Source organism: Amphimedon queenslandica, unplaced genomic scaffold (assembly GCF_000090795.2).
Source record: "Amphimedon queenslandica unplaced genomic scaffold, v1.1 AMPQUscaffold_13428, whole genome shotgun sequence".
Lineage (NCBI taxonomy): Eukaryota > Metazoa > Porifera > Demospongiae > Haplosclerida > Niphatidae > Amphimedon > Amphimedon queenslandica.
In genome coordinates, this window is record NW_003546336.1 from 48702 (window position 1) to 61000 (window position 12299).

The 12299-nt window shown below is 32.5% G+C and overlaps 2 protein-coding genes and 1 long non-coding RNA gene across 3 annotated transcripts; 2 read left to right on the forward strand and 1 right to left on the reverse strand.

Annotated features, from left to right (window-relative positions):
• The first annotated feature begins 4334 nt into the window (after positions 1–4334).
• Positions 4335–11277, forward strand: LOC105312600 (tudor domain-containing protein 3-like). The gene is made up of 10 exons (XM_019995912.1): positions 4335–4442; positions 4495–4591; positions 4778–4834; positions 5351–5517; positions 5962–6103; positions 9629–9785; positions 9831–9906; positions 9955–10776; positions 10927–11022; positions 11071–11277. Exons 1-10 carry the CDS (start codon positions 4348–4350, stop codon positions 11186–11188), a joined length of 1827 nt encoding a protein of 608 aa, XP_019851471.1. The 5' UTR covers positions 4335–4347; the 3' UTR covers positions 11189–11277.
• On the reverse strand, positions 6498–7580 carry LOC109581631 (uncharacterized). The gene is made up of 4 exons (XM_019995913.1): positions 7494–7580; positions 7381–7439; positions 7076–7306; positions 6498–6738 (listed from the first exon to the last, which is right to left on the reverse strand). The coding sequence occupies exons 1-4, from the start codon at positions 7501–7503 to the stop codon at positions 6583–6585; spliced, it is 456 nt and encodes a 151-aa protein (XP_019851472.1). The 5' UTR covers positions 7504–7580; the 3' UTR covers positions 6498–6582.
• Positions 7691–8620, forward strand: LOC109581632 (uncharacterized). Its single transcript, XR_002184704.1, has 2 exons — positions 7691–7862; positions 7916–8620. It is a non-coding gene; the product is annotated as an uncharacterized LOC109581632 (long non-coding RNA).
• Positions 11278–12299: the final 1022 nt, after the last annotated feature.

Consider the following 12299-nt stretch of genomic DNA (forward strand, 5'->3'; position numbering starts at 1 on the left):
ATGTACATGCATAAAATTAATTTTCAGTAACCAAAAATATCGGTGGTAGTAAGGGAGTAATATTTGAAATTTTGCAATTGGCAGATTTTATATCAATAATTAATAATTATCTTAGCAGTCATATGTTATTATAGTGGCAAATTTAATATAAAATTTTTCTCTCATTAACTATACACAGTACTTTCATTTTTACTACTTGTACAGTATAATAATATACATGTACATACATGTATATATATACACACAGTGTCTGTACATGTACAAAATATAATCATTACTTTTACAAGTACATGTGTATGATTAGCATACCCTAGTCCATTGGTAGATAGTGAGACACGGAGTTTATCAACAATCTGGTGCTGCTGTTCTGTGACCTGCTCAGTAAAATTAAGCTGCTTTAATTCTTCAACATATTCTTCAGGTGTACTAGGACCAGCTTTATTAGCCTATAAAAAATATTAAATAAAGGATAGAATTTTATGCAAATGTTTTATCATTATTAACATTATCACTAATACTATTTTGCAGGCAGGGTTTCCCATGGGGTTTCAGTATAGCACTCATGCAGCTTCTTTGTCAGACAGTGGATTGTCAAGTTGTTCAAACATTGGGCCAAAAACCCTGTACTATAGTCCAGGGATTTTGGTCAAATTTGTTAAAAATTAAAAAGAGAGAATTCTCCATTTTATAATTTTTAATGATACACATGCACTTATGCTGTGCATCAATTTTGAACTGATTCCAATCAAATTTGAATTTTTTATGAATTTTCAAAGTTGCTCCAAATGGTATGTACTGTATTATAGTGCTTGTCAGCTCATGAAGCTCATGCTCTTTAGCTCTAATGATGCTATGTGGGAAAAATAGCTATTTTGTACACATACACAATGTACATGCAGTATACATTAAATTCTGGGGAGCATGTCTGAGGGGGAGAGAAGAGGAGGAAAAGAAGTAAAAGGAATAAAGAAAAAGAGTAACTAAACTGAAGTATTGTATTCATAGTTGGTTGTCTATGATAAGGAAAAGCAACTTTACACACCTACATGTACATGTATACATGTACATGTTTGATGCCAAACTTTTATACTGATATTGTTACAATGTATATGAGTGAAATTACACCTGTATGCAGGAGTTACTATGATATTTAAATTTTAAACATCATATACTGTAAACCCAAAAAATTTAACAGCCTTTATGCTTAAAGTTTTACAATGGTGGTATATTAATGTCCATTAATTTCAATGATTTTTACAACCAAATGCACATTGACAATCATATTCACAACTATTAACTTTGACAAAATTAGGCTAAAGGTTAAAAAGTTTAAAAATAATTTATATGGACCCCAATTACATGTATTAATGGGTTTACAGTACATATACATGTACATGTACATAATATTACCATAAGTAATGTGCGTGTACATGTGTAATACTGATGGTAATAAAGAGAGTTTAATACAATAATACACTAAAGGTATGCAGTAAAAGAAGGTATAACTAACAGCAGAATGATGATCTCTCAGTATCCAGTTCTTCAACAATCTCTTCTTCTCTTCAACAGTTTGCCCCAGGATATGCTGCCGTCCAACTTCAGTAGTAACATTAATATCTTCCTACAATTAGAACAACATAATACTCCATACATACAAGTACACATGTACATTGTAAGTACCATATGCTCCATGTACAAGTACATGTATTGTATATTAATACTTAATGCCAACCACATGACAGTCCTGGTATAGTGCTAAGCTTTCTTGTCAGTACATTTGGTATGCACATTATGTACATGTATTTGCTCAAAAATTTTGCCAAAAATTAGTAAGCTCCATTGTGGGACACACTGAACAAAACAAAACAAACAGTACATTTTACTTCATTTACTCACAATAATTATCAATTCATACATGCATGTACATGTAAATTAAAACACTTAAAAACACTTACATGTACTACATGTACATGTATGTGTACATGTATATGCACTAACCAACATCTGAAGTAATTTGTCATTAACATCAGCATCACTGAGTTGATCAATTTTAGCAACTTCCATAGAGACATGAGGATCAATTGCTGGAGCACTCTCTCGCTTCTTTGCTGGCTTCTTACTAAACTATAATACAATGTAAATAAAATTATAAAATATATGTTACATACCATACTGAAACGTCTGTCCCTGTCCATAGCCATTATCTATAAGAAAATTAATGATTATAAATTATTTTAACTTAATACACATGTAGAGTTATTGTACAGTGCATTGTACAAGTTAAGCTTAAATATAAGTATATTAAAATTAATACAGACATAAATATAAGTATCATTACATGGAGGTTATTAGGCAAATCCCAATACAGATAAAAATAGATTCTTAAACACAAAAAGGGGACTAGAATTTACATTTTATCAGCTAGTATAGCATGGAAAAACAAACTATGAAATGGAGCATAATAACAATGAAAAAATACATGTACATGTGTATAACATAAAACTATTAGAAAATGATTTCTGACTAAAATGAATTAACAAAGCATATATACACATTACACTGTATAATAATGTACAATTACAACTTATAAAGAGCTAGAGACATAATTAGTAAATACATGTATAAGCACACGATGGTTAGTGGTCACCGTTACTCATAATCACATGAAATCATACAAATATTAGAGTGTATAAGGAATAGGATAAGCTCAGTAGTAAATACTGCATCATACTACTACTAGTACAGTGAATGGAGAACATGCACTTTTTATAATAACATTTATTATTATTATTATTATTATTATTATTATTATTATTATTATTATTATTATTATTATTATTATTATTAAAGTTAATAGTACAAAAACAGAAAACAATTACACCACACTATCTACTGGAGGAGGAAGGATGTGGAAGTGACACAGCCATATATTATTATTATTATTATTATTATTATTATTATTATTATTATTATTATTAGCAAAGTGTGAATTAAAAAAATAAAATATACTAGTCTACTACATACTACAGAGTAAATGCATGAAGAACATGTACTTTTTATGATTACATTTAACAAAGTGTGAATTAAAAAATAAAATCCAAATACACAAACAATTCAACATACACAGTGTAAGCAACATAATGTACTGCATAAAGACAGCATCTTGTTTGCTTGTCCCATTCAACACAATAAAGAGAATACTGTTTCAATAAAGCGCCAACATGCTGCTATAATGCCTATAGCACATGCCCATACTAACTAAAATAATGCATAAACAACAATTTGATACGACATAAAAAAGTATCATAGAAAACTATGTTAAACTATACTGTATTTAATAATGCCTACATGTATATGGTACCTAAATTTATAATTTGATGCTAAATGTACATAAAACAAGTCATAGAAAATATTTTTAGCAACCAGTACTAAAGTATGGATGCCACTATAATGCTTATAATTATATGGTGGCTAAATTCATACAAGCATAATCATTTGATATGTCATAGAGAGAAGTATTTGTTTAGCAAACTGTGCAAAAGTATGCATTGCTTTGTTTGTGTTACCCACTCCCACATAAAGTTACAATGTGATTAATCAATTAGAGACCTCTCTCACAACAGTACATGTAATGAGATTTAATGGACTAACAATGCTAATTTACAATCCTGTGTATTCATAATGAATGACACTAGCGGTTAAAGAAATCACTTGCAACAGTTGAGAGGCCAATACGTTAAATTCCAATACATGTACATGTAAGTATGTACATGTGCATGTTAAGTTGCTAATCAAATATACAATTATTACATGTACATTATACATGTATGTATATAAACCAGTATCAATCACATAGACCTCATTATTATAATAGTAACTATATACTGTACAGCTGTATGGATGTTACTGTACAGCTGTGTGATGTTACTGTAAGCTAATGGTGATGTGCATGTGTACATGTATCTATAATAGTAATGCTAGTATTCCAATATTTATAATCATTTGAGGTCAAAGCAAGACATAAAAGGACGATTACAATTCCAGATTACATAATAAAATAAATATATAATAGTAAAAAAGAATAACTCACTTTTTAATAACAAATAATATGTAAATAAACACGGGGGCACTCTGCTACAAACCAAGACTCTAGCTTTACGGCCTAGAAAAGGTAAAAAGCAAGAGGCTTACACTTTTTCTTACCTCTGGCTCTAATCTCAGTCAGAGGAGAGGATTCCTAGCCCTCAAGGCAGGAAATCTAACGTGAAAATGGCTGTCTTGGCTGATCGGGGTTTTAATTTTGCTGAAGTTTGCTACCGTAAAGTTTCTTATTTGCTTTATTAGTTAATGACCAGGCCCAACGACACGCCCTCAATTAAAATGGCTGCCGAGAGCACTCCACTCAATCCAGCAATGCTAGCTTTGATTGCAAAGGAGGGATGGTGAGAATGAGGGATAGAGAGGGAGTGAGAAATGTACTTTTTCTTTTGGTAGGTCGTTAAGTGATGAGGGTTTGTCTTTGTGTGTGGAAGGCTGCTCAAAAGATGGTGGGAAAGTGTCCCAGAATACTGTCATTGCTCAGGCACTTAACGTGAGTATTTCATATTGTATGTATTTAATTGTTTGTTTTATTACTCGGCAAAATTGAAGTTTGCTTATAATTGAAATTGTTATGTAGTATTTTTAACTTTGATATTGTAATTTTCATTCAAACTCAGGCTACTCAGCTATTATATATGTGATGTACATGTATAATTAATGCATTTAAATTTTACAGTTAGATCTGAGAAAGATTGGAAAGAAGAGTCTTCCTGAGCTTTCTAAAAATAGGGAGGTAGGTAGCAATAAATTATAGCGTGACTTGATGATTTTGGAGAACAATCATATTACATTGTAAAATATATGAAGTTCAATCTTTGTTTGTCAATATAATTACATGTATGATAGATGTACATGTGCTTTGTGGCTTATACAGTATTTGTTTCAAATACAAAGATTGAAATTACTGTGTCTGTAATTTGATCTGCCTTTTTATAGAATAGTTTCTTTGTCAAAGTCAATTTTTAATTAAACCTGTGTATTTAAATTACGTTTAAAAAGTTATTTTTGAGGAAAAATACATTTATATGTATCAGAAATAAAAATAAAAATGGAGAATTCTCTCGTCATTTTTGACAAAATTTGGCCAAAATCTTAATTTGTACTCTATTTTACAGCAACTTTAAAAATAATTCCTTAAAATCCAATTTCATTAAAAATCAGCTCCAACTTACACAACAACATGCACACTATACATGTATTCATTTAGAAATTAATACGTTTGTTAAAGTATTTTATTCTAATATCATAGATAAATGGGAAATTGGTCCTACAAATTCAAAAAGTGTCAAATGTTGCAGTCCCTACATCAAAGCACCATGATGACTCGTGTAAAAAGAGATTACTAAAGCTTCAACTCACAGATGGACACAATTACTGCCATGCTATAGAATATGGCTCACCTATACCTCATCTTAGGTACTGTATAGCTGGTAATTTTAAAGGGTTAAAATTTTGATGAATTTCTAAATTTTTGGATGTAATTTGGTAAACTTGTGGTGACCATTGTGCATTCAATTCATATAAATGTGATTTCAAAGAAGTAGTTCAAAGTAATTTTGGCAAGTAGCTGTACAACAAAGACATGTACATATACATGTACCAGCTACTGCATAATTTTGGAGGGGCTTAAATTTGGTGAATTGCTGAGTTTTGATGATTTAAAGATTTTAATTTGTCGAATTTGTGGTGATGGCCATTGAACATGCACAAAATGGCTCAAAATGGCGGATTTTATTTTGATGAATGGCTATCAAAATGCTAAATTTGCCAAATTTAACTCCCTCCAAAATTTCCTGTTATATACAGTGTTATGTATGATCATTTATTACTATAGTAGTCTCCTTTTGTTACAATTATTAGACCTTCAAGTCCTCCTGGTACCAAGTTATTGATATCAAGCAAAGTTAATGTTGTGGGTGGCTTTCTGTTACTAACAGAGAAGTCAACTGTAATACTAGGAGGCCACGTTGAGCACATGATTAAAAAATGGAATCTTGAAAAAGTATGAATTTCTAGTTCACTTAATTTAAGGTTACTTTTTAAAACGGGTACCATATATTGCAAAATTTCTGTTGGGATAAAATCTCAATCATCCCAATTAATTAATGCCCGCAGTTATTAATAATGCTGTAATTAGTAGTAATTATTTAATCACAATTTTTAATACCAGCAAAATATTTCTTGGGCTAAATTGCAAAATTCAGCACCCACAATTAAAAGCTACTCTAAAGGAATTTTAGATCATACTTGGTAATGGATATGTGATACAGTCAGTAAAGTGTTTCTTCACTCCTAAACTTCATTTCATGAGTTACTTCCTGTTTTATACATTGTAGTTCTACATGTACTGATGTAATATCATGCCAGCATACAGTACAATTAATCTCGTAGCATACTTGATTTTTTAAAGTATAGATCTATTAACTAATAATAAAAAATTGACAGCATTACAAAACTTAGGTAAGTAGTACGACGTAAACATTAGTCTATGTTAGTAAATACTATATATAGAATTAAATAAATATTTAAGATGATGTTTATGAAGCCAACAAAAAAGGCAAAAAAATTAAAAATGAGTGCAAGCTGGCGCCTTGAGTACATTGTATTGATGTCACCATCCATTTCAGCCTTCCTTGCCTATAATAAAGAATCACAACATGATAATGATTCCAATTACATGGTTGGAGTCAATGTTCCATGTAACATGGCTGGGGTCATAACAAAGGAATTAGGACTTTTGCCATCCCAAGATACTCTTTTTAGTGAAGAAACACCAGGAATATTTACAAGTAGCCATTTTGCCTTAATTATTAGGGGTGCGGCCGCACGTTATGAATATAGTTATCAACACTACACGTCATCATTAATGATGTCATCTTGAAAAACGGGCCAGTTTTTCAAGATGACGTGCTTCCGTACACGTGTCCCTTTAAAGTCAACTACACTGAAAATATTCTTAATGTATTGTACTAACTTTGATGACAAAGCATAGAGCTGGAATAACAAAACAGAGTGCCAAGATTCCAATGAAAGAACAGACAAAGAGTTGAATAATAGTAAGCATAAAAAAGTTGTCACTTGGAGTTTGATTACGACGATAAATGAAATGAAAGTCACGCGTGAGCTGAGGCTGAGTGACAAGAGGCTGAGTAGTCACAAGAGGCTCTGGTACAAGAGGTTCTGGGACAAGAGGATGACTATCATTCTATAAAAAAACAAAGGACATCATGGAATGGAACTAAATCTATGACTAAATTTAAATGTTTTAGTGTTGCAAACCTCGCTTTGAATTTCTTCATCATCATTAACCGAATTTGGAGGAAAAGGAATCAGAGCAGCTGCATTGAAACAAATTAGACATTTGGACAACTATAACTTGTAGCCAAACTTACTGTTCTCCATAATTTTTGTGTGTAACCTTTTCTAGACCTTTTCTAGATACGCGACTGGTGGAATGTTAATGAGATGTAAATTGTATTCACGACAGGGTGCGGTCAGATTACACCCACAGCCACGGGGGGCGCGGGGGAAGATTATGGAGATGCCTAAGAGCTGCTGTTTAGTTAATTTAGTTAAATACAATGACTGGTTGGGCAAGATAAAGGTATTAAAGGTCTTTAAATTTCCTCTGAATGATAAGGAATGCTGTAAAAGATGGACAGCAGCTGTGAGATGAGAGCACTGCAGCCAAGAAGAGCCGGCTCCATGATAAATGATGAGCATTTGTAATGAGCATTACTGGAGCTTAACCAGTATTACTGGTAAGACAATTTTGCATGTAGTCCAAGTACTCACTTATTTAATCAATCTGCAGGAGAACCTGACAGTGTCCCAACTCATCCTGACTACATTCCAAGCCTTTTCCTTCAGTTTATAAGTCTCAGTAAAGATTCTAGCAACAGTATGGCAGATTTGCAACGTCTTATAGCTGCTGTCCATCTTATATATACAGCATTCCTCATCCTTTAGAGGGGATATAGAGACTTTTAATTCTCTTTTCTTGCCTAACCAGTCATTGCATTTAACTAAACAGCAGCTTTTAGGCATCTCCACCATAGGCACAGCTATAATCTTTCCCCCAGTATAGTAGGTGTAATCTGAGCACACCCTATCGTGAATACAATTTACATCTTATTAACATTACACCAGTCGCGTATTGTGAAAAGGTCTATACCGTACAGCCTCAAACTTTCATCAGCAAAACTTTGATTATAAGAGCAAAAACAAAACATTCGTCAGAAAAACATTCGTCATAATAAGATTTATTGACGAAATTAATTTCAGCCACGCCCACTGAGCGACACTGAAACGCGCGGGTCGATATATGAACACGTGGTATAAACTATAATAATTATTATTATTTGTCGGTAAAATTATTTATCATTTTTTGTCAATTGACGAAATTGATGAATGTTTTCACCGACAAAAGTTTGAGGCTGTACGGTATTTCACTGAATTTTGTTTTGTGGGCTACTTTTGAATTTCTTACTGGAAGATAACATCATCAATTTGATATTAATTTTTATACCAGTTATTAGGTTATTTTTTTAACGATCATAACAAAAGCTAATAATAAATTAACAAATAATAGATTAATATAGGTTAGATGAAATGAATGATTTTAATTTAAAAATAGAGAGAGATAGTTTGATAGAGGACGGGAGAGAGTTCCATTGGTTAATGCTTGATGGGAAAAAAGAGTGAAGAAAGGATGAGGATTTGCAAATGTTGATTGGTTTAAGATTGCCTTGATAGTTTGAGCGGAGAGAGTAATGAGAAGGAGTAGATTGAATTAGAGGATGAGATGGTGAGAAAAGCATATTTTCTTTAATTTTAAACAAAGTGATAAGTTTGAATCTTAAGCAACGTTGTGCTAAAGTAGTAAGAGAAAATTTGGACAAAAGGTCACTATATGACGAAGACCAAGATTTAAAAACCATTTTTAATACAAAATATTGGACTCCTTCAATGGATGAAGAGATAGAAGGGGAAATTGGATCCCAAACAACAGCAGCATATTCTAGAATAGGACGGATTAGAGTTACATAAAGGTGAAGGAGAGTTGAGGAAGATGAGTTACAATAAAAGTGACGATAGATAAGTCCTATTACTTCAAGACAATGAAGACATCAATTTACACAGGATTTTATCATTTTAGCATTTTGTTGACATCAAAAAGCTTGTGACAGTATCTCCCACAATAACCTTCTCCATGAACTAGCTTCTCTTGTTTATTTTTAATTCTATTTATTTTTTAAATATTATCTATTAGTGAATTTGGTAAGCGTAATGTGATAGATGTGCATCTTCCTTCTTTCCTAAACTGAGCTTTGTTGTTGTAAATGTACATGTATGTATCATAGTTGCATGGGTTGGGACTTAAGTTTCAAGCTAGCTTAAGCCCTTGCACAAATAATTGAGTGCTTTGACTGAAATAAACATGCACTGAGTACCAGTACTTAAATACTTATTAATTTTAAGCCAATTTTACATGCACACTTTATTAATATGCACACTTTATTAATAGACTTCAGAAAACTTCCAAAGAGTACAGTCATCTGGAACAGGTCCCCCTCCATTTATTCCACTAACTGCTACAGCAAATAAGACATCAGTTCAACAGCGAAAGACTCTACCTACTGTACGTCAGGCAGAAAAGTCTTTCAAATCCGAAGCTCCTTCAAGTAAATGATAAAGTGCATGGTATTAAATTTTTTAAAAACATGTAGGACAGCTTCATTCTTGTGAAGAACATCATCATACTGATAGACATAAACAGGACAGTAAATTAGAAGCTAAATCCAAGTAAGTTCTTTTTAGTTTAAATAAATAGTTATAATAATTATTTTATAGGGATTCAAAATACTATGATGACAGATCTACTGCAAGTACTGGGCAACTTAGAACATATCACGATGGCAAATCTGGTTCTAGTGACAGCAAAACATCTTCTAGTTCATATCGAGACAGCAAATCTGCTTCATACCATGACAGAAAATCTGGTTCAAATGACAACAAAACTGAGTCAAGTTCATACCGTGACAGCAAAACTGCTTTATATCGTGACAGCAAATCTGCTTCAAGTGACAGCAAAGCTGATTCAAATTCATACCGTGACAGCAAAACTGCTTCATATCGCGACAGCAAATCTGCTTCTTACCATGATGGTAGATCTGCTTCAAGTGACAGCAAGGCTGCTTTAAGTTCGCGTCATGATAGTAAAACTCCTTCAAATTCACACAGCAAATCAGATGCAGCCTCTTCATATCATGGTAGCAAACCATATTATGACAGCAAGAAAGTTTCAAGCTCATATCATGACAGCAGAATACATCATGAGAGTAAAAGCTCAAGCTCATATCGTGACAGCGAGACACAGCATCATGACACTATCTCATATCGTGACAATAAAAGTTCAAACTCTCATTGTGACAGTGAAATACATTATCATCATGAAGCTAGCTCACACCGTGACAATAAAAGCTCAAGCTCGTACCGTGACAGCAGAAAAACTTCAGATTCATCACACCATGACAGCAAAAGAGCAACCTCATATCATGAGAGTAAAACACCTTCATATTCTGATACAAAAGCATCTTCAAAGTCATACCATGAAAGCAAAGGAGCTACTGGCTCATCAGTTGGTGATAGTTCAAGCCATAGACAGGATAAAAGGTAAGCACACAATGTAGAATTCATACCCCAGCATTATATTGTAGCCCATGTACTTAGATCTGACTGGTATACCAGTACATACATTTAGCTACAATTGTAAATGTGCATGTACATGATATCTATAGTTAAAGATTTCAAATTGATCCACAGGTACTCCAAGCCCAATGAAGACAGAACTGGTAGAGGATTTGATTATCATGATAAGAGAATGACTTCATCTACCTCAGAGCAAAAAGTAACTACAAAGTAAGTCCAAGTCTCATGTACAATACTGACCTTAAGCATTATTATTAGTGCTACAACACAACAGAAAAAAGATACTTCAGCCACATACAGCTGGGACTCTGTTGTAGCAAATTGTAAAGCACCATCTGCAGCTAAGGAGAAGCAGAAAGACAAAATGACTCATTGATAATAATTACTGTTTCTTGTCTGCATGTGCAATTATTAGAATTTTTATTCTGAATAGATTGAGTTCAAAAAAGTTGTGAAACTAATGAATTTTACTAGCATGAACTATAACATTAATACCAACATCATAACATTAACATTTAATACAAGTATTTGTGCATGTGCTAAACTGATGTGTTTAGAGGTACATACATTAACATTATACTTAATACCAATACTGGTTAGTATGACATATTTAATAATTTGTTATTATAGCTATCACGGTGACACACTACTGAAGTCTGATATTAATGTGATAATAAGTCTGATATAATAGCAGTTATTGTATACAAAAGGAAGTGAAACAATAATATACAAATGTGTTTATTCTCATTGCTTTGTTTAACAACAGGAGTACTTATTACATGTAATGAAGCATACTGTAATGACAAAAGCACCCTGTCAAGATTGACTAGACCTACTTGCTTAGTAAAAATAAGTGTTTTATAGCTACTATAGTATGGCGGAGTTTATTTTTGTCATTATTCCACCCGCTTTTAATTTCATTATTTAGACTTCATAATAAAAATAAGCTTTATAAACAATACAGATTATTTAACTTACTGCAGGTAAAAGAATGTTATCCACCTCATTATATCATTGTTTTAACAATTTATTCTAGTTGTTTGGAATGGGATACAGTGAATTGCAAATTGTATACAGCCTATAAAAATTTGTGCCCATGTGAACTCAAGCATTTGATTGGTTAATCTATTGATTGGTCAGATTAATTTTCAAAGGCTATTAATAATGACAACCAAGTTGAACCAACATGCAATTCATTGTAGTGTTGGAATCACCTAAAAGATCTGGTAGCCATTGTCCACAATGAATTTAAATTTATTTTTGGGCCCTGCGCTGTTGTTCTTTTTATTATATTATTGATGTTCTTGCACGTGTTGTTTTTAAGAAAAAGAGAAGAGATAATTTTACTAAAGTTTTTCACTGTTATTGCGTGCAAGCAAGCTGTGCTTTGGTCAATACTGCACCTAAGTACATAACAGTTTTGACGACGAGGGTTAAAATGATGCCAGCATCTTTCCACGGTTCTATTTCTACTTTTGATGCCACTC

What these genes read in the sequence shown, in the direction of transcription:
- LOC105312600 (XM_019995912.1), top strand. Translation starts at nt 4,348, where the DNA reads ATGACCAGGCCCAACGACACGCCCTCAATTAAAATGGCTGCCGAGAGC. An exon ending in AAATTAGAAGCTAAATCCAA is followed by an intron (nt 9,907 to 9,954) that starts GTAAGTTCTTTT and finishes ATTATTTTATAG; the next exon opens with GGATTCAAAATACTATGATG. An exon ending in AGCCATAGACAGGATAAAAG is followed by an intron (nt 10,777 to 10,926) that starts GTAAGCACACAA and finishes ATTGATCCACAG; the next exon opens with GTACTCCAAGCCCAATGAAG.
- LOC109581631 (XM_019995913.1), bottom strand. An exon ending in ATGAAGAAATTCAAAGCGAG is followed by an intron (nt 7,307 to 7,380) that starts GTTTGCAACACT and finishes GTTTTTTTATAG; the next exon opens with AATGATAGTCATCCTCTTGT. An exon ending in CTCTATGCTTTGTCATCAAA is followed by an intron (nt 6,739 to 7,075) that starts GTTAGTACAATA and finishes TCTTTATTATAG; the next exon opens with GCAAGGAAGGCTGAAATGGA.